Consider the following 22,575-nt stretch of genomic DNA (forward strand, 5'->3'; position numbering starts at 1 on the left):
AGCACACACGACCAACGCTTTGGCCCCGCGTCGCTCTCGGACGACACGGGCAGCGACCTAGCCCCGCTGCCACTCACACACCTCCGTCCCACATCTCGCCTCGCCGCCGCCTGACCGTGCAGCCGGAAGCCCGTGCGGCCGCGAGGACGGTGGCGGTGGGGCCTTCGATGCTGGCTCCTGCTGGGGAGCGCAACCCCTCTCCCATACCTCCCATGCCAGTAGCCTCCCGACCGACGGCGCGGCTTGCTGTGCTTGATCCACGCCGGGGAGGGCAGATCGGGCGAGGTGGTGTCCGGATCCGGGGAGGTGGCATCCGGATCTGGCCATTTCTCACCCCGACGACGGCGGAAGCTTAGCGCGGCCAGCGGCGGCCAAGCTTGGTGCGGGGGCCACGGGGGCGACGACGCTTGCGTGATGGCGGCACAGGCGGACGGCTCGTGCACGGAGGCGCCAGGCTCGGCCACTGCACGCGTGAGGTGCGGCGAGGTGGTCCTTGCGTGACGGAGGCCACAGGAGTCGAGACGTGGCATGTCGGAGACGGCGCGAGACTGAGGCCGAGCATGGTAGTGGCGAGTGTGGCAGCGCTTGCGTAGAGACAAGTCGCCCACGCCGTGGCGGCGTGTCCGGTGGTAGCCGATGGGCAGGCCAGCGGCGCCATGGTGGCAGTCCTAGCGGCTGCCTGCACGGGGCGTGCTAGCAACACCGTGGTGGTGTGGCTAGGGGAGCCGGGCTGCCTTCTTGCATTGCAGGCTTCTACACCGTATTGCAGTGCGCGGCAACGGCAACGACAGCATGGCTTCTGCCAATTTGGTGTTTGGAGGAAAGTTTTGGTGGTGGCGTCCTGTGCAGGCTGCTAGTAGTGCAGCGATGACTCTTCTGGTGGCGATCCGCAGTGGGCTGGCGACCGTGGTTGACTGCGGTCCGAGGACCGGCGCTGCTTTGACGAGCCACGCATGCCCGTGGCTGGATTGTATCGGCTGCAACAACTAGCAGAAGGTGCCTCATTGCGGACGGCAGCCCATGACGGGACTCGTGGCATGGTCCAGAAGCTTTTGGATGGCCGAATGCAGCGGCTTCGGCGGCAATCCTTACCCAGGTGTTACAACAGAAAATGTGTGGCAGCGCGTGGTGGCGGGTGTCCGGCGGGACGACAGCAACCCCTTGTTGGGTTGGCACCACGGTGACAGGTCACGCATGCCTGCGACCTGGTTGGCGGTGGTAGCGTTCTCCCGTCGACAGTGGCTCGCTGCCGTTGCTTTGGCATCTCGCTTAGCGATGGTCAACGGTTGCCTATGTTGGGGCTGGGTGTAGGAGTGGGAGTTTGAGGCCAAAGCTCGACTCGGCTCCTGCCAACATGGCAATGGTGATACTTTTGGCGCCATATTTCTCGTTGGAGGCATTGCTATTAAGTGCTCCTACCTCTTATGTGCTTCGGTTGAAATATCTTATGCCCGATCTTCGGTCAGCTGATGACGGCATCCGTGGATGTTGTTTTCTCTTCCTGGAGGCATCGTCGTGGAAACCTCACCCTCCTCATTCTCGTTGCTATGGTGTGCACGGGTGCGTTTGCTAGTTGGAGAGCTGGTGGTTTGGTGATTGTCTTGTTGTCGAGTCTGTTGTGTTTTTTTTCCTTTTTATTTTGTAAGTCACTTCTTCTCTATCAATATATGCACGGCAATTCATTTGCCGGTTGCTCTTAAAAAAAATGTATGAGTTGGAGAATACCATTGCACGTCAGGATGACAGGTGAGCCCTGGGCCCAATTGCCAGTAATATACCTATGGCATTTTTTCCATCTCTTGTAACCATCCATTCAGAAATGGCATGGAATCCGTTTCGTTAGGGTTTGGACTTCGAGCTTATGGTTTATTATTATAAGAGCGAGAGTCACAACAATGGTTGTCATGGTACACACGTGTGCTTAATAATTATTGGAACAAAGTATCGAGCAACATGTTCCATTGGTTTATTTCTTAGTCATCAATTTCAAAGTAACATGAAAATTATATAACACTTTCTTTTAGAAAATTAAAAACTAAAGAGACTTAGGGGCAAGTTTCATGTCTTTTTTGAATATAAACACAATTGAGTCAAGAAAGATATAACCAATGATTTAGCAAAATAGCATGAGCCCTGCTTAGATTAGCATGCACATTAATTAAGGCGCGTCTGTAAAGAAATGTGGGTCATAGCACAGATGACCTTTGGGTGGGAAAGAGGATGATAATTGTTGAATACGGAGTATAAGGAGGGTCAATAACTATTTTATTAAAATATTGCTAATATTCTTCTTCTATTGCTCTATTGTGCATCATGCTTGTAATTTGTAGGGAAATTTTCTAAATTGAGGTCCTGGTATTGTAATATGATTTTTTAATGAGTTTCCTTATCAATAGGCCCCTAATCATGTAAGCCTGCATGCATCTAGAATTGATTGAAGCAACCACTAGAATAATTGCTCCATATATATATATATACCATAGTTATATATAGAAGTGCTTAGATTTATGACATAAATGTTATTAGCATTTTCATACAAATTATAGTATTTTCTTAAATCTAACTAATATATATTTTGAAAGAAAAAAGAATACATGGTAAAAGGTTGTGTCGGAGATCAGACTATGGCGCCCATGCCCAAAACAAATAAAAAAAAAGAATGGATCGAGTGGGCATGTGAATGCATCCGAAAGAGAGGGCCCTAATGCCATCTCATATAGTAGGATCAGTTAATCACTTCATTAGCAATATCAACAAAAGTACTTAGCAGGGCTGCTTGTATATTCCCTTCTGCGTGCATGCTTCCAGTTCCAGAAGGCAAGCGATCTCCTCCGGCTTTACACCAAAAGGTACCAGCATGAGCTCACCTATATTTCCCAGCAATATAAAACCTCTGCAGCCTCAGGCTTTCAGAACAGTTTACCTGAGAGAGCATGTGTCCTGTACGGCCACGCATGTTTAGATTATTTGGAACCATCTTTTTAGACGCTGGTGTCCCTTGTGCCTGCGTGATTAGTTTTTTCCTAAAGCTGGAGGCAGCTTGTGTTAGCTCAATAATTGCACGGGGTTGCCTGTTTATCCTTTTCATAGGACAGCAGGCAGGCTTGTCCCTCTTGCTTTACTGTGTTGTAGCTTGTACTCACCAGTACTTGTGTTTGCTACTACATGTACTTTTATGGTTGGATTGCTGTTCATTTCTTGTTACTCTAAAAAAAATTCAGGAGAGAGAGGGACAGATGCATTTTTTTAAGTACCGGAATTAACCGAGATAACTAATTCGTCAGACATTGTTCAACAGCAACAATGAGCAGTTTCTATAACCAACTGGTTCATCAGACAACTACCAAAACTCCCTGCGTTTACTTTCGTCACGAAAATGGAACCCCTTGGCCTTTCAAATAAACAAAATATAACGCCAACACATTAAAAGCACAACGGAAAAAAATATATGCCGACATAAATTTGTACATCCTCAATCTTTGAAATTTTAGTAAATGGTATCATGCCTGAACGTACAACCCATGCATCCATCTCATAGTTCAGCGAAGATCATGCCCCTCCTTTATGGTTGGGTGGACAAGCCTGAATGTGGAATCTTGGAATATCTTGGTGTTTGCATTTGTCATAATAATGCTTTCCCCCTGAAAATTGGGCAGACAGTGAGGATTGGGTTTAGTGCTAAAAGCCACCTCCCTTCAACAATCCATCACTCACTCAAGTCACTCAGTCAGAGAGAGAGAGGGGGAGAGAGAGAGAGAGAGAGAGAGAGAGAGAGAGAGAGAGAGAGAGAGAGAGAGAGAGAGAGAGAGAGAGAGAGAGAGAGAGATGCTCTCAATGGACAAGACCCTTGCTGGCAAGAAAACAAAGAAGTGAGGGTTAATATTCCAGACAGCAGCCTCATGCCTCCCCTGAATGTCGCTCCAGGGATAAAACAAGGCGCTTGCGTCCATGGGCAAACCGTAATTAGCGGAATGGCCACATGCCACTCTACACTTCCATAGAACCACAGTACAGACATGTGTCGTGTTGTGCAACATTTTCAAAAAGGGTTTTGCTTGTCGGAGCAACTGAATTTCAAAAGATTTATAGATAATTTATAGATAGTTTGGATCGAGCAAATCTACAACACAATAGAAGTTGCACACTAAAAAAAATTCCATACGTAATTCATCATGCATGTGCCATGTAATTTATTTTTACTGCATTGCTGTTGCTGGTGTGCTCGTGCGGGTCATCCTTTCAATACAAAGCTCCTTACCGATTTTTCCTTTACTTTTTATTAAAGAAGGTGTGTGCCTTTCTTTTTCATTTGCATCTTGTCCATTTTGGCATTTGGCATCTTGGTCTAATTGGCTTAAACTGTTTGTTTTCTGAAAAAGTACCATATTAGTATTCTGTCCGATTTTTACCCGCTTGTTCTTCCATTCTATAAAATAGCGGTGTGTTAGAGTATATTTGGAAGTATAGGAAATATCTCGGGGATCTTCTTGCCCTTCAAATCTTGTACCCTTATATCTTCACAAGTAGGACTTAATGCAATATAACTCGTGATTCGTACGTAATTTATCCTTCCTAGGAGCAGTTTATATGTAGGTTAGTGATATTAAATTTTTTATTCTAAGACATTTTCTATTTATGGGTCCTTGAACTTGTATCTAGAACTAGGTCCTTGAACTGATGAACCAAAGGTAGCTGAACACTTTCCGTGTTGAAGGGCGTGCCCTGACGTGGACAGAAAGCAGGACACGGTTGCTTCGATCCACAATCTTGGCCAATCTTTCGGTGGCACATAATTAAATAGGATAATTCATTTGGAGAGTTGCAGGCAAATGTTATGACACGTTACAAGTACCAACACACCTGCATTGGATGCAGGCTAGAGATCATAACATCCAAATGAATTTCCATCCTTTAATAAAAAGAAACAGAAGGCCACCTGCGCCCTGTTCCTTGCAAGTCCCTGCCTCTGATTTATCAAAGTTTTCTTACTTTAATCATAAATAACAAATGCACTGTCAAAACATATTCCCTATGTGATTTAAGAAAACTACTTTGATGCTGTAGATGTTGGTTATTTTTGTATAGACTTGGTTAAAGTTTGTAATGTTTGACTCAAGATAAAAGTAAAATGTCTGTATATTTAAGGATGGAAGGAGCTACTAAATATATTCCTATTTCTTGTGCTGATATAGAAATAATTTTATTCAAAAAGGAAGAGGAAGGAAACAATTAGTCACCTTGACATGTTGCTTTGTGAAGCATGACACTGACGTGTGGGGAGCGGTGCGCCGGTGCCCACCATTCTGCACAAGGCAGCAGTATAAACAACAGCGTGACTGTGGAAGTCCTCTAAAAAGCCTACTTTCTGTAGTGCAGCAAAGGCTTTTGCCCCCTTGGGTCTCTCTCTCTCTCTCTCTCTCTCTCTCTCTCTCTCTCTCTCTCTCCCCCTCTCCCTCCCTCCCTCCCTCTCTCTCATGTCATGTGACCCATTAAACAATTCATTTCAGATATATTTTTCCAATGTACTAGTAATTCTTAATGTTTTGTCACTGGTCACCGTGCACACTGATGGTCAGTTATTTCTACCTGCAGAAAATAAAGAATTTGTGAGATGCAATGTTCAGCAGGTGTGAAAAAGGGCTGGTGCATGCTCCTAGCATTTGAAATTGAAATCTTTGCTGGAATTTTATGCCCTATGTACTTACTTTCTTATGTTTTTACCTACTACTTTGTCAGTGCATTGTTTTGTCAAATTGTGCACATGAACTTCCACCATCTCTCAGCTAATGTACTGACCATTACTCACAAGAAACTTCTCAGGAACCAGAACTAATGCTAACGCCAGTTCCACAAGAAGCTGTTAACCTGTAACTACAGCTGAAGTCTGAAGAACATCCTAATCCTACTTCCTGAATCAGATCTGGGCATTCATGAGTGTCTGCTGAACAAATGGACTTTCAGAAACAGTTAACAAATATATAAATACCATGTGTATTTATATATTTGTATATTTAACAAAGGCTGACAAACACAGCAACAGTCCTAACAAAACGTACCTTTTATGCCCTTTCCCCGTGCTATATATCCCAGCCAGTGCTCCAACCAAGCAGAGGCCTCAGCTACCTGCATCTGCCACCTCCACTCTCTCCCTCCTCCTCCCACTGAATCATTCGTCTTTTGAACATTTTTTTGTGCTCTCAAGGCAAAAGAGCACACTTGACTCTTGCCAGCTCCAGTCACTCTCTTTCTCTCTCTAGCTCTCTCTCGCTCCATTGGAGGTTGGAGCCATGGAGATGCCAGCTCCGGTGAGCTGCTCCAGCAGGGCACTGGCCATGGTGCTCGTGCTCGTCGCCACGGCGCTGTGCTGCCGCCTCGGTTCTTGCGACGGAGCTCCCGCCGACAGGATCAGGCGGCTCCCCGGGCAGCCGGAGGTGAGCTTCGGCCAGTACTCCGGCTACGTCGGCGTGGACGACGGCGGCAAGAGGGCGCTCTTCTACTACTTCGTCGAGGCCGAGGTCGACCCTGCCTCCAAGCCTCTCGTCCTCTGGCTCAATGGAGGTGAGTTCTGACTGAAACCTGGATGCAGAGCTTGCTCCAGTATTTTGGAGGGCCTTGGATGCTGGGTACACAGTTCGCGTTTGAAAATTTGTGTTTGCTTTCTCGTGCTCTTGTTCATGGAATCCTTGATCCCAAAATTTTGTCATGTACTTGTCCATCCTTGCTCTTTCTGAGATTCCTTTGGATCAATGCTTGTGTAGGCCCCGGGTGTTCTTCGCTGGGTGTAGGGGCCTTCTCGGAGAACGGCCCCTTCAGGCCTAGTGGGCAGGTGCTGGTGAAGAATGAATACAGCTGGAACAAAGGTGTGTTTCTGTGAGGCCATGAGTGCATCCACTCTTAGCTTTTTTTTACTGCAACTTTTCATGCTGCTAATTCCAATTCTTGGCTGGCCCAAGAAAGTTGCTCATGTTTCCCTGTTCTGTATTTGTTGTTGTTGCTGCTGCTGCTAAAAATGCAGAGGCCAATGTGATTTACCTGGAGACGCCGGCTGGTGTAGGCTACTCCTACTCTGCTGATGCTGCCTACTACCAGGGCGTGGATGACAAGATGACAGGTACTGAACATTCTGTTCTTCTCTAGCTTCACTGTCATGTGTTCCACATTTCATCCTTGCAAATATGTCCTCCTTTTATAAAACAGAGACTAAAAATGCTGCATTAGCAGTTCTAATCTCTCTCTCTCCTCTCTCTCTCTCTCTCCAAGTATTAGCAAGCGTCAGAAAAGCAACAATGTTTTTGCTGAAGAAAAATGCACTAGTAACAAAAGTGACATGTGGGAAGAAGGCATGCTCTGTTTTTTGTTTGGTCGGTAGCAGACTAGCAGTGCTTGTGACTGGGTGTGATGATGAGCTCTTCTAACTTTCCCCCTCTCCACTGCACGTCTGAACCAATGAAGCCACGGACAACATGGTGTTCCTGCAAAGGTGGCTCCAAAAGTTCCCACAGTACAAGGGCAGAGACCTCTACATCGCCGGAGAAAGCTACGCAGGTACATACAGTTATACACCCAGCTTCTTTTCCTCACCTGTATTTTTTGTTGCAGTTTTCTTTATTGTTTTGATCAAATATGCTCTGTCTTTTTTTTGTATTTGCAAATCAGGGCACTACATTCCACAGCTCGCCGAGGCCATGGTGGAGTACAACACCAAGGACAAGATCTTCAACCTCAAAGGCATTGCTGTAAGTGTAGTTCTGGCTGGTTCTGAAACTCCTTTTTTTTAAAAAAAATGAAAGTTTTTCAGTAAAATTTGCCTAACTAGATTCTGAAACTTCTGACGATCAGCTGGGCAACCCTGTGCTCGAGTTCACGACGGACTTCAACTCCCGCGCCGAGTACTTCTGGTCGCACGGCCTCATCTCCGACGGCACCTATCGCGTCTTCACCTCCGTGTGCAACTACTCCCGCTACGTCACCGAGTACTACGGCGGCTCGCTGTCGCCGCTGTGCGCCCGGGTGATGAACCAGGTGACCCGCGAGACCAGCCGCTTCGTCGACAAGTACGACGTGACCCTCGACGTCTGCCTCTCCTCGGTGCTCTCGCAGTCCAAGGTCCTGACGCCGCACCAGCAGGCCGGCCAGCGGATCGACGTCTGCGTCGAGGACGAGACCGTCAGGTACCTCAACCGCCGGGACGTGCAGGCGGCGATGCACGCCAGGCTCGTCGGCGTCGACAAGTGGGCCGTCTGCAGCAGGTGATCACACTGTTTTTTTCTTCGACTTACTGTCTGATAGATGAACAGGACTTGTTAACCTCTGCTTCGGTTTTTTGGGCACAGTGTTCTTGAGTACGAGTTGCTCAACCTGCAGATCCCCACCATCAACATTGTCGGGTCGCTCGTCAGGTCCGGCATCCGGGTGCTGGTTTACAGGTATGGAAAGACGATTGAGATTCAGTGTCTTTTTTTTCCTTCCGTCTTTATTTCGACTGTTTATTTTCGTACCAATCATGAAGTTCAATGGTCTCGAGACAAAAGGATTTGGAAAACTGAATCTGGTGCAAGGTCCTAAAACGTTGTACTTTTGTACCTTTGACAATGTACCAAAATATGCATCAACTTTGTGTGCAGTGGGGCCTCTGAATTTTGAGGAAACATAAAGCTCAACAATCATACAGGACTACTAGTACTTGACCTTTACATGTGAAAATAAACTGGAAAAGCGTGGAAAAAGCTAGTCTATGACTTGCTACTAATTTACATAGCTTGCTTTTACCTTCTGCTGATATCACACTGTAGGCAATTTTAGACCATTGTACTTTGCCACTTCTGAAGCACGATATAAATGTTAGCCTGAATCTTTGCTGTTGGAGGGTCCTCTGAACTTTGGGGAAACATAAAGCTTTACAATAGATGTTCTAACATGCAGTGTTGCTTCCTTGATTTTTTCTTTCGCAGCGGCGATCAGGACTCGGTGATCCCTCTAACTGGAAGCCGAACACTGGTGCAGAATTTGGCTCATGACATGGGCCTCAAGACGACCACACCCTACCGGGTTTGGTTCGAGGGCCAGCAGGTGCGTCACAACACAAGCTGATGACACTTCCAGCTGCAAACCGAAGAACATTGCTGCATTTCGTTACTGAATGTGTTATGATCTCCATGTACAGGTTGGAGGATGGACTCAGGTGTACGGTGGCGGCACGCTGTCCTTCGCCACCATCAGGGGGGCCTCCCACGAGGCGCCGTTCTCGCAGCCCGGGCGGTCGCTGGTGCTCTTCAGAGCCTTCCTGCAGGGCCAGCCTCTGCCTGAAACCTTCTCATGATCCATGAACGAGGTGCTCCGTTTGCGATGCAATGCAGGTTCCTGCTTCTGCAAGGGGTTCTGTAATGTAACTGTAAGAATGTGTTTGCTGCATTTGCCTCCTGCTGGTAGCTGTTTGAAGCTGCGATACTCGCGGTGTTTCTTCAGGTTTTGGCCCCTGTTTCTTCTGTATCCTCGGCTCGGCAATTGTCTAAAGAAGTCGAAAGAATTGTCACTCCCGGATTCGGCGTGTGTTCTTCTTGTATGTAAATTTAGAGCTAGTGTTCAAGTAGTATGAAAACAAAGACCAAAGGAAGGAAGAACACGTAGCACTGTGATAGTAGTACATTCTGAAATACCTGAATAATTCATGGTTGTACGCGGTTTGTGCAGCCAGAAAGATGAAAGAACGTTGATTTTACGGCATGGCCACAGAGTTTCAGAAGTCCAGGAGATGGCAATGATGCCGATCAAAGCTGTGGTGCCATGACAGCGACCGAGATGGGCACAAGTAAATGTAACCGGAAGCAGAAACACCTGGAAGGGGTGGCACCATGAGAGCCCCCATCGATTCATGCTTCGTTCAGACATTCGATTCGTCGTCGCGGCTGAGTGCGATCCAGTACTCCATGATCCTAGGTTCCCAGCTAAAGACGCTCTTGGACCTTGGCCATCATCCATGGAAGGTCCAGGTGGAGAGAGCATGTGATGGGCTGATTATATCGCCCGACGCTACTCTCTAGACTGTCTGTAAATCGAGTGCAGTGTCAATGATGGTTATGAGGTTCAAGAGAAAGGAGTGGACAGGGTGGCGATCGCAGTCAAGCGATGACGTGGAAACATTTCAGTGGATGAGGTGATAGAAGGAGCAGCAATGATCCATGGACAAGAGGATGAGTCAGCTGCCCGGGTAGAGGAGTGTCCATAGGACACCATGACTCCTTGAGAGTGCTTTTCTCCTCTCCTAGTGTTTTTCATGTTCAGAAATGGCTTGTCGGACAAGCCTGTCCAACGGTTGCCCATGCTCGTTCAGGCCGTGTTTGGTGTTTGCCAGACCATGCAAGAAGTTGGCCATGACCAAATGCCAAGCAATGCCAAATCGTGCGCATAAGAATGTTTGAATTATAGCCATGCTAAAACCTGACTCTTTTTTGAGACATTCCTGGTGCTGATATGACTTGTGAGGGGTTTTATCTTTGGCTTTCTTTTTAAAAAAATAGTACCAATACCTGGGTACTAAGTTTTTCTTTCACATTCTTAGATGATGGTTATGATTGTAAAGGTTGTAAAGCATCGGATGGTGCTCAAGGCGGAACAGGCAACTATTCAATTTGTAAAAAAAATCTAGTCAAACTGTAGGTATTGATTTTTCTTTCTGTCAGATATAATCATGTGAGGTTATGTTTTGTAAATTTAATTGCAATGAGTATTAATATGCGAACAACAGCTCCGGCAAAGAAGGTTGCACGCATGGATGTGATTCCCTGAATTAAGCTAATGAAAAGACCAGTTTCTCCTCATTCTTTTTTCCCCCTCTCTTTCTCCGTGTAAAGTTTATCCTAAAGAATCACATTCACTATAAATTTCTGACCGGGTTGATGCATTGCGTTCCTGCTTTTGCTTGCACGCTCCCCCGTCCGAAGCTCCTATCTGCAGACTACAGGTGAGAAATGATCGGCACCGTTTTTATCCGGGTTGGATGACCAATGTATAGCAAACTATAAATAAGTCTATTTTGATCAAAGTCTGATTTTCCTACCTGAACTCCAACACCAATTCTATGATCTTTCGGTCCTAAGTAATTTCTGTGGAAGTGAATTTTATATTTTAATTTTTCTAGTCACTTTAACATCTTGGATTGATCTAGTTGATGCATGAGCTAGAGTTCTCGTATTCGAATCCTAGTGGATGCAATTTTGAATAAAATTATCGCAATCGACTCATATTTGCAGTTTGTCTATTTGAGAGGGTGAGGGGTTCCATTTTTGCCGGAGTTAGTTGTACCATAAATTTGAATCAGTCATTGTTGGCACACAACAAACGTATATTATTGCACTGATCGATTATTCGATTTCTAGTGCTCTTAAAAATGCACTACAGTAACATCTTATACTTCCAAATTTTGACCAAAAAATCAAACACCACTCAGTATTAGTACCTGTCAGTACATGCTACCAGCATTAGGAAACCCCTGCAAGTAACACACTAAAGCAAGAGGGACAAGCTTGCCTGCTGCCCTATAAAAAGGATAAACAGGCAACTCCATGCAATTATTGCGCTAATACAAGCTGAAACACAAGGGACATCACGGTCTGAAAAGATGGCACCAAGTAACCTAAGCGTGAGTGGCCGACTGGCCGTACGGCCCACATGTTCTCTCAGGTAAACTGTACTGAGAGCCTGAAGCTGCAGAGGTTTTACATTGGTGGTGCTGGATAATATAGGTGAGCTCATGCTGCAACCTTTTGGTATAAAGCCAGGGGAGATCACTTTGCCTTCTGGAAGCCATGCGTGCAGCACGCTACTAGTCCTTCTTTGCAGTCTGCTAAGTACTCTTGTTGATGTTGCTAATGAAGTGATGATTTACTGATCCTACTGTACGAAATGGCATTAGGGACTACTAGAAAAATGATCTTCCATCCATCGAAAAATACCGGTGGAAATTGGACCCGGTGGGAAGCGGCCATTCAGAACAACTCCGTTCTTCTTTCTCTGTTCTGGACGTATGTATAAATACTCTTCCAACACAAGGATTCTTTATCCAACATATATATTTAGATAAATTTGAGGAAAATACTATGATTTGAATGGTTTTTATGAAAAAATACTACCATTTTATGTCATCAATTTAAGTACTTCAGTATACACCTTTGGGGCTTGGGCTATGGTCAATGCTTGTAGTGTTTGACCCCGCACATTCGAAAATATAATCTAGACGCCGAACATGGCGAGTATAGTATATCTAGTGGCTGCTGTCAGGAATTAATTCTAGATCGTCAGCTCATGCATGCATGTTTACATGATTAGGGGGCTATTTGTTGGAAGCAAAAATTTAGTTTGTGCCAATTACCGTTTCAATATTTACCCTTACTGTTGTAATATTTATACACATGCCACTGATGTGTAATACTTGTTCGATTTATGCCACTGCCGTACCAATTTTAGTGTCAAGACTTCTTCAATCCACACCACTCGAAATGGTACAGAATGAAGTGCATAAATGAAACAAAATCTACATATTGGCAGCTACCATCTGTCTGAATATTAGAAAAGAAAAGGCCAGTACTGATAATGTAATTGCCACAGTGCAAAAATCTTGTTCCCGTTGTTCAAAACGTTTTCTTTGTTAAAATGGTGGAAAGAAGGCTAAGGCAACTTTCTAAAAAGACCATATTACAATACTAAGAGCTTAATTAATAAAAGTTTCACATGCATGGTACACAGTGGAGCCACATAAGAAAAGCATTAACTGTTTTTTTAAAAGATCGAATTCACCAATCACCATTATTCTCTTGCTACGCTCACGGCTCAAGGCTCACCCGGTGCAAGCTGTGGTGGCAGCACTACCTACCAAGGCTGCGCTAGCTAGAACACATTCCAATCCCTGTACGGTTTTGCATTCGTTCATCGGTTGTATACTTGTATATGACCGTGGGGCAGTTTAACTTAATTATTTCTATGATGTGGCTTTAAGGCTTTTCCTTGTATGCGGACTTTTGACGTTTTCCAAGCTGTAAACCTGCCATCGTGAATCAAATCAAATTTTATCGAAATCTGTTCACTTAGCATGTGTTTGGTTCTGGAACTAGGTGATGTGTTGGGTCCATCCCTATTTCTTTGGTTGGGTCGAACCCATCTCGTGTTTGGTTAGAAGGGATGGATCCGATCCAATTTTCTGTTTGGTTGTAGACGTTAAGTGGGATGAGATGGATGACAAATCCACACCATTAGCGACACTCATTGGTGGAGCCCACATATTATTCACCTCTTTGAATTTTCTTTTTTTCTCCATACATTATCTTCTTCCTTCTTCCTTGAGCCTATACTAGCCGCAGCCCTGCCCCTTGGCGCCGTCCCTCCCCCGGCCGCAGCCAGCTCGGTGGTGGCGTCCCTGCCCCAACCGCTGCTTGCTGTGCCTGGCTCCGTGCGGCCAGTCCTGCCCCGGCCTCCTACCACCACACTGCGCCGGCTGCCCACCACCTCGCGCTCGCCTGCCCCCCGCTCGCTCTCGCACTGGCAACAGAGAGATAGAGCCGCGACGGCGTCAAAGTGTGTCGGGATGGTCCGCTCGATTTGAGCGGACCATTTCGACCCAATCTGAGCGATTATTCACCTCAGTGATGGACCCAACCCATCTTATTTTCAAACCAAACACATTTAAAAACGGGTTCCATCCAACCCAACCTACTTAGAACCTTGAACCAAGTATGCTTAGATGACTGCTGGATGCTTGGATAGATGTCTGTCTCCAGCTAGCTAACTATACGGATGGATGCCATGGCCTTCGCCTCGGCTCTTGTGCAAGTGCTTCTTCCTCTATCGCACACATTTTGTTAAGGATGGAAGCGGATCAGATTCGTATGGAATCGGATTCGGATAGCATTTTTACCATATTTTAACTCGATACGGATACGGATATTCTCGAGTACGAATGCAAAACGGATACCTCGGATACTGATACGGATTCGGATATTTACTCGATATATAAGATAACCTTTAGCTATTTTCTTTATTGGTAGTTTTAGAATACAAAATTATTGTATATGTACAAACTAAAATATAACAATATAACAAAGATAACTAGTTAAAAATAGCTTATTTATTATCAAATATTTAAATAAATGCATACATAAAAAACTAGAAATAAAAATACGTTCAATAAATATATAAAAAATTAACAAAACTAGAAATAAAAATACATTCAATAAATATATATAAACAATTTTTATTAATATATAAATAAAAATTATAAAAGTAATTTCACCAATAAATAAATAAAGCAAGAATATAGTTAAAAGCAAACTTAATATTTTTATATCTTTATTATAAAAATTAATAACATTGGTTATGGGAAATTAATATGACTTTTTAAATAGTTTTAATAAAAACGGATATAGATAGTGTCGGATACCGTCGAATATGGATATGGAATCGGATAGAGAAAATAAATAAAAATCGGATTCGGATATATGCACTTTACTACCATATTAGATTCGAAAACAGATATCCATATTGATATTTAAGCGAATACGGATATTGGATTGGATATCTCCAATATCGGTGTTCCCATTTCCATCCCTACATGCTGCTTGCAGCACGTAGTGAGCAGCGACCAAGCGTGTCCAGGGATGTCACGAGCTTGTGTTTTTGCCTACAGACCGATGCCTACTAGACGCCCTGCTGATTTAGCAACCAACCAGTCAGGGGCAAGCTCAGGATAAAATTTCAAATAGTATAAAAAATTTACACCCAAAGTACATATTAATAATACATAATTGAGCACGGACAATATAAATTGTTCATAACTTGAAAATGTTCAACATATAGACATGGTTCGAACCTAGAGATTACATGCAATCAACTTTCAGAAATATTTTCCTCATTGTGATACCATATTGTTGTGAATCTTTTTCAAAAAAATATTGATGAATTTTCACTAACCTTGATGGCTAAGGCTCGGTTGCCCTTCCCGGCACGCACCTTGTGCCTGGCTGCATGCCTGCTGGATGCGGCGGCCCTGGCCTGGCTGCCGCCTGCCTGCGCCTGGCCATTGCCTGCCTGCGATTGGCCGCCTGGCCGCCGCCCGCAACCCCCCTGGCCGCTGAGGCCGAGCCAGCGAGCAGAGCTGCCCTTGCCCCTTCGGCTGACCACCCCTACAGCCTGATCGTATGCCCTCATCGCCGGTCACCGCCTCGCAGCCTCGCCGCCGAGCGGCGTGCCCCACGCCGCCTAGGGTTGCCGGTTGCGGTTGTCGGTTGGGATGGGGAATCCGGGCTGGGGCAGGTGAGGAGCGAGGTGGACCAATGGGATTGAGGGTTGACTCGCCCGTTAATGAGTATGTGTGGCAACATGGGCTGTCGGTGGGGAGAGGAGAGATGGGTTACTTCGTATTTTCGAGCCCAAAGGAGAGATTTGAAGTTTGGAGCCTGTTATGATGTTTATGTTTCATTTTTTTCTTCATATACTTGAGAAATATTATATAGATAACTTTTTTGCCAAAAATAATAGGTATTTAACTAATTATCTTGGAATAAAGGTGGGCTCGCCTCTGGCGACCGCGGTGCGGTGCCTGGCCCCCGGAAGCGGGAGCCGCGGAGCCACATGCATGAAACCAACTGAAGAGCAATAAGAAGCCAAAGGTGAGCACATTGTACAATAGATCATGAATTTTAATAAATTTGAGAAACAACGATGTGATAATAGCAAGAAACAACGATGCTACACCACACCAAGCTTAAAGCACTATGGACACAATTGCCCATGTCTTTGATTTAAATTGTGAAATATATTCTAATTAAGTGAAGATTCTGGATTAGAAAATAAGGAAAGCATATATTCGGATTCGGTGATGCACCCTTCAGTGGCAATGGTGAAGGAGGTTCTTCGCTACCTTAGCATATCGTACCAATTCATGCTTCTAAAAATCTTTGCCCTACTAAGAAAATTTCTAGAATATTATTTAAATAAAATAGATATATATAATTCTTACAAGATAATATAAAGAATATATAAAGATTATTACTTTTATAGGTGTTTCTACATAAAAGATTTTGTACAAAAAATGATATTTTGATTTCTCCATAACAATAAGATAGTTTATATGTTAATATGGGAGCACTAATAGTTTTGGATACTTTTGTTAGGACAACTACAATATTATTGATTATTAAATACTTACAGGAGCCAACTGACCACCGTGTTCCTCATTGCTAAAGTTATTTGGAAGTGACCAAGTGAGCATGACATTGTTAAGATAGAAATGTGAAGAGAGAACATAGTTAAAAAGCTGAAAAATATTATGAACTCTCACAACTTCCAAAGCATATGAAGGTTGTGTGCTCTTTTTATTAAAGACTATTAGTTTTTCATTGAATAGTTGGTAAAAATTTATTTTCACTTAAAACAATGATTCAATTGGTTAAAACTTATATAGTAGAATGATAAATAATTTTGAAAAAAAATAAATACTATGTCCATCCGTTTATAAAATCTCGTGTCCGCCACCGAAGCAAGTTACCATGTTAGAAATTATAATGTCTGCTACATCAATCACATTCCAACACTTCCATGAGAATTCGGAGTAGGACCCACAGGTAAAAGCAAATACATATTTGCATTATCCCAATGGAATGTATCAACTTTCTTGAGGATAAACTCCCTTGCGGTTTTGGATGCTTTTGATCCAGTGAACAGTTTTCCAAACAAACCATTAAAGAGAAGTGCTTGAATTAGTTTTGCTTGTTCCATCTAAGAGAAAAGGGAAAGGAATCTTTCAGGTAGTTTTGATCTGAAGCAAGGTAGATAAATGATATATATGGACTTGACCAGACCTGCTGAGCATCCAACTCGAGAGGTCCACATGGAGAAACTGAAGCCTTTACCATCTTGTCATTAAAAAAAGATCAATATCCAAAGTGGCTGCTTCTTTTGCTATATTTGCATCAATTAATAGGACAAAGTGAGAGTATTTCTAGCCATCTTGATCACAAATAAAATTCAACTTGTAGCCTTGAAGCTTAGTAACACTTCTATGTGAAGCCCAAAAGCCGGACATAGAAAGAACCTTGGTTGTACCATGCAGCTCTCTCCTTTTGGTTGTATCATTGAGAATGCCCGTTGTAAGCAATAATGATTGTTTCTTTTAGTAAATAAGTAAATATTATAAAATCAGCTCTAGTATTTTATTAAATTGCAGTATATTGTCTCAGCTTTTAATCCAAACGTGATCAAAGAGAAACCAACCAAGAATGACAGAAAATGCTAAACAATGATGCACATGATCTTCTTGGTTTTTATTCGAAGGAAATTGTAACGGTGAGTACTGATTCTAGTACCAAGCGGTAATACCAACCGATCCATCAACCATAAATATAATTGTAGGAATTGGATCCGGTACTAATACGCTAGTATCAGGTTCAATTTCTACAAGTATATTTGTGATGAACAGATGAGTTATTTTCTAGCAGCGTGGAATCACAGATACTGAGAGAAGGGATGCGTGACATTTTTCACACCGTTTGCCATAGTCATCAGTGGACCCTACCTGTCACATATGGGCTACATCTATCATCCTATCTGGACCTATCTTTTCTCTTGTTTTTCGTGTGGCCTCATCCTCTTTGTGTGGTCTTATATACTCTGCTATTTGAGCTGACCACCACCTACCCGAGCCACCATGCGCCTATGTATCCTAGCTCCCGAAGGGAAGCCCCACTATTGAGTTGCATGCACCAACTAATTTAATTTAAACACCTCGCTGCCCATACCTTCTCATACCGGTGTTGAGAGCTTGCTGCCTACGCATCCCCACAGTAGAGGGCGGAGCTTGTGTCGGTGTTTTACCGCCACGCCCACCGAGCGATACCCCTGAGGTGGTGAGTTTGTAAGTAGGGTGTCGCCGAAATCAGAAACTCGAAGGTGCAAAGATCATAAAGTTTAGACAGGTTCGGGCCGCCGAGAGCGTAATACCCTACGTCTTGTGTGGTTCGTATTGCCTTAAGTGTTGATCCGGGTGATCTCCTATGAGGTACGAGTTGTCCCTCGTGCTCCTGTTCGAGGAGGGTCCATATCCGTCCTTATATAGTCTGGGGACAGGGTTACATGGAAATCCTAGTCGGATACGAGCCTAGGAGTTCTACCCGAATACTTTTTGGATAGTCTCCTTCTATTGTGACCAGTTCTACTACTGTATGAGTAGTTACTACACTACGAGTAGTTACAACTGGTGTAGGACGTGGTCAATGTCCCACCTTTTATCCTGTAAGATGTAGGCCACGTGCGCAGTCCCGTGGGCTCGGATCTGACAAGCCTCCGAGTTCTTCGTAGTCGAGTACTGCAGGCTTGCGAGTACTTCTGAAAGCGTCTTCGAGTTCTCCCGAACTCCATCTTGAAGGTGTCTTCCGAGTACTTCCTTGGCTGCATCGTGGCTGTGAGGTGCTCATGCCCCGAGTAGTTGTCAAGTCTTCTTTTATATGGAGTGAGATTACACTCGCACTCCATATGGAGTAGACCCGAGCCTTAGGTTGAATCAGAGAATCAGGCTGAGAGTCAATTTAGTCTTGAGCCTTCTATCCTCATCTTTCAAAAGATTTGAAAAATAAGTCGCTGATGACACGTGTCCCTGCAGACCCCGAGCCTTGAATCCAAATCGTCAAGGTTTTGAATAAAGAATTTAAAGAATCGTGGCATGCAATATATGACGATAAAAATTTGATGGTTAAGATAGGCAAATTGGTTTAGAAATTAGCAAACCGCTTTTTTCGGGATAAATTCCCTAAAAAATGGTTAAGGAAATAATTTCTCAAAAAAAGTCCTAAATTACCACTGAGATCAAACCTTGTTCCCTAAGCGCTGTGTCGTATCCAGCACTCGAGCCTAGAAGCTAGATGAGTCGCAATTGATACACCTAGTAGTCAGTGGCACCAGCTCCCTAACCCAGGATTTGGCCAAGTTGCCGCTGGATCTTGAGCTATCGATGAAGCCGACCTGGAGCCGTCGATGAAGCCGACTAGCTGGAGCCGATTCTAACTAGTTTTGTAGGCGAGACGAGTAGTCGAAGTAGTCGCCAGCGTGTCGCCGAGCAGGTCGATTCTGACTAGTTTTGTAGATGAGACGTGTAGTCGAAGTAGTCGCTAGTGTCTCGCCGAGCAGAGTCGTTCCTGACTAATTTTGTAGGCGAGACAAGTAGTCGAAGTTGTCGCCATCGTTTCGCCGAGCAGCGTCGTTCTCGACTAGTTTTGTAGGCGACATGAGCAGTTGAAGTAGTCGCCAGGGTATCGCCGAGCATTCTTCACGAAGTCGAGTAGTCGTTGATGGTTGTTGATGAACCCGACTAGTCGGAATCGAATCCGACTAATTGCAGTCAAGCGATCATTGTCGGTGTTTTACCGGCTACCCACCGAAGGGTATACCCAAGGTGGTAAGTTCTAGGTGAGGAGACGCCGAGATCAGGAACTTGAAGGTGCAAGGAACACAAGATTTAGACAGGTTCGGGCCGCGAGGTGCGTAATACCCTACGTCCTATATGGTGGTTTGTATTCCCTTGAGTGTTGATGTTGTGTTTTGAATGGGTCCCTACCCCCCTTATATATCCGGGAGGTCAGGGTTACAAGAATCGTAGTCCAATACTAGATAATGAATCGTAACTGAATATAACTCGAGCAGATTCCTTCTGTATCGACTAGTTTTACCTCCTATTCATACGGGATAAATAAGAGATAAATGAGGTAAATAAGAGATAAGACGGGCTTTATCTCTTAAGCCTATTTAAACTACGTTATGTACACAGCCCCGTGGCCCCGGGTCTGACAAGCCCCCGAGCTCTTCGTAGCTGAGTACTGCAGGCTTCTCGAGTACTTTTGAAATAGTCTTCGGCGTCTTTTGAAGCTCCGTCCTGAAATCCTTCTTCGAGTACTTACTTGGCTGCATCGAAGCTATGAGGTGCTCATGCCCCAAATTATTTCTTTGGTATGGTGTGCGATTGAAAAATCGCACTCCATATGGAGTAGCCCCGAGCCTTAGGTTGAATCGGAGAATCAGGCTAAGGGTCGCATTAGTCCTGAATCTTCCTTACTTACATTTCAAATAAATTCGAAAAAATAAGTAGTCGATGCCACATATCTCGCAGCCCCCGAGCCTTGAATCCAAATCTCTCAGGTTTGAAAATAAGGATCCAAAAGTCGTGGCATGCAGTGTAAAAATATCCATATGGTAAAGAACTGATGTGATGGTACAAATGATGAAAGTTAGATCTGAAATTCGAAACCCCCTTTTTTCAGGACAATTAACCCTAAAAAAATGATTAATCAAATATTTTATCTAAACAATCCATCAAATGACCCCTCAACTTCCAAACATTCCCTGAAACAACTCTTCAAATTCAAAACAGTAAAACTGCACCCAACCGCTGGTTATTTAACCCCGCGGTAACATTGATAAAAATTGTGCTTCCAATTTGCAATTTGCCAAGAGCCGCCAAAATCCCCAAACAGAGAGCCGCGCTCCGCCTTCATCCTCTTGAAGAACCCCAATCCTCCCAAATCTCCCCGTCCCTCTCCCCGCAGCCCCCGAGCAACTCGTGGCGAGCGGATCCAAAGATGGCGCCCAAGAGATCAGAGAAAGATGGGAAGAAGAAGGAGGCGCAGCTGCCGTCCGGGGAGTGGACACACAGTAAGTGCTCCCTCAAGGACCTCAATAAGCTTGTTTCCAAGGGATTACTCCAAGACAAGAATCTTGTCAATTGGCGCCCTTCATTTCGCGAACCTTTCTCCATGGAGAATGTAGATGAAATCATCACATTCTACCATTTTGCTGAACGGGTTTTGGCCCTCCCCTCTTGCTCTTTTTTCCGTGGCCTTCTTTACTACTACGGGCTTGAGCTCCATCATCTCAACCCGAACTTCATTTGCCACATCTCAATCTTCATTCATTTCTGTGAAGCCTTTCTTGGAATCGAACCCCATTGGGATCTTTTCCGCTTCCTCTTCCGGGTGAAACCACAACCCACCTCTAAGAATCCATCTGTTGCAGGGGCGCCGGCATCCAACTTAGACAACAGGCCGATGACAAGTACATTGCGTACAAATTCCCCTCCAACATTCCCGAGTGAAAAAATCACTAGTTTTATATCGAAAATCATGCCCCCCAACTCCCAGAAAAATCAAACAGACCAGCTATCGAGCTTCCCAGGGGGGACATGGATCAAGTTGAGGAATTGCTAGACACCATAGCAGCTCATAAGCTAATGGGAGTGACCGGCGCATCCGTTATGTTCTCCTTCTTCAAGTGTTGACTCCAGCCAATCCAGCAACGCCATATACTTGGATTCGAGTACAAGACCACTGAAGATCCATCTCGCATATGCGTAGAGGAGCTAACGGACGAAGCTGCACTCACCCGGGTCAGGCGGGTGCTACTGGATGTAGACGCGGTCCCCTACGTCCTACAGCTATTTTGTCACAAAATCCTCCGAAGCCAGTAAGTATTCGACTACTTTATGTTGAAAACAAATTCTGTTCTGCCACTGCTAACTGAAAACCTTCTGCAGGGGCACACAGAACTGTACCGGAGCTACCCTCCACGGCCCGACATCCCGCGACCGGACCACCTTCTCCCCAGCGCTGCTGCCGAAGCAAAGAGGGCTTGAGTAGCCAAGGTTCTGCACAGCAGCGAGTCCACGGAGGGCGGGAGCCCCCTGGTAGAGAAGGAAACCGAGGGGGAGGCGAGGAGGGACAACTCCCCCGGACCAGCCATGGAGTTGACCAAAACTCTACCTTCGGTCCCATAGAGGTTGTCGGGTTGTGCGCAAGCGGAAAGCGCAAGTAGTCGAGTCTTCCAGGTACGAGTTTGCTGCCTTGTTGAATCGCCAAATAACGGTATTGTTGCCCGCTGACAGTATCCATTTGCAGTCCTTCTGCTTCTCCTCCCGAGTCCGAGTGCGAAGAGGTGGGATCAGCTCCTTCTGCTTCTGCGATAGGAGCGGTAACCGCTGCCGTGGCGGGCACCACGCCACCAGCTGGTATAACCCCGCCGCCAGCAACGGGTATCGCTACCAAAATGCGATGGACTATGAGGGTGAAACAGGCTGTCATGAAGAAGTATGCGCTGTAAGTTTGCATCTTGCTGCATAATGAACATTCTGCTCTTTTCAACATGTAATTGTATAACTGACTCGGCTTCATTAGGTCTGCAAGCGCCGTGAAGCACAAGCTGAGACCGGCCACCGCTACTCCATCCCCTGAGCCAGCAGCCCTAGAGGAACCCACGCCCCAGGAGCCAGCCCCCGAGGCAGACGCGACGCTGCCCGACCTGCCACCTCCCGAGCCACAACAAGCCGAAGCCGGGGCTGGTGGTGAGGAACAAGTCGAGGCCTCTAACGCCGCTCCTGCGGATGGCACAGGTAAGCGTCTGACCACCCCGAAGCCGCGGGGACCTCGAATCCTGGAGAGCTGCTGATGGCCGGGCCCGGGTACCAGAACATCATCACCACAGATCTGGTGGATGATCCAATGCTGACGGCCAATAACATAAAAACCCTCAAGAAGGCCTACAAGGAGTTGT

At 45.2% G+C, this 22,575-nt stretch overlaps 1 protein-coding gene across 1 annotated transcript; it reads left to right on the plus strand.

Annotated features, from left to right (window-relative positions):
• Nucleotides 1-6,128: 6,128 nt before the first annotated feature.
• On the plus strand, nucleotides 6,129-9,723 carry LOC112902846 (serine carboxypeptidase-like 45). Its single transcript, XM_025972034.1, has 9 exons — nucleotides 6,129-6,558; nucleotides 6,759-6,860; nucleotides 7,016-7,111; nucleotides 7,453-7,545; nucleotides 7,657-7,736; nucleotides 7,840-8,249; nucleotides 8,334-8,426; nucleotides 8,952-9,069; nucleotides 9,164-9,723. The coding sequence occupies exons 1-9, from the start codon at nucleotides 6,288-6,290 to the stop codon at nucleotides 9,317-9,319; spliced, it is 1,419 nt and encodes a 472-aa protein (XP_025827819.1). The 5' UTR covers nucleotides 6,129-6,287; the 3' UTR covers nucleotides 9,320-9,723.
• The last annotated feature ends 12,852 nt before the right edge of the window (nucleotides 9,724-22,575 follow it).

This window comes from Panicum hallii, chromosome 8 (genome assembly GCF_002211085.1).
Source record: "Panicum hallii strain FIL2 chromosome 8, PHallii_v3.1, whole genome shotgun sequence".
Classification (NCBI taxonomy): Eukaryota; Viridiplantae; Streptophyta; class Magnoliopsida; order Poales; family Poaceae; genus Panicum; species Panicum hallii.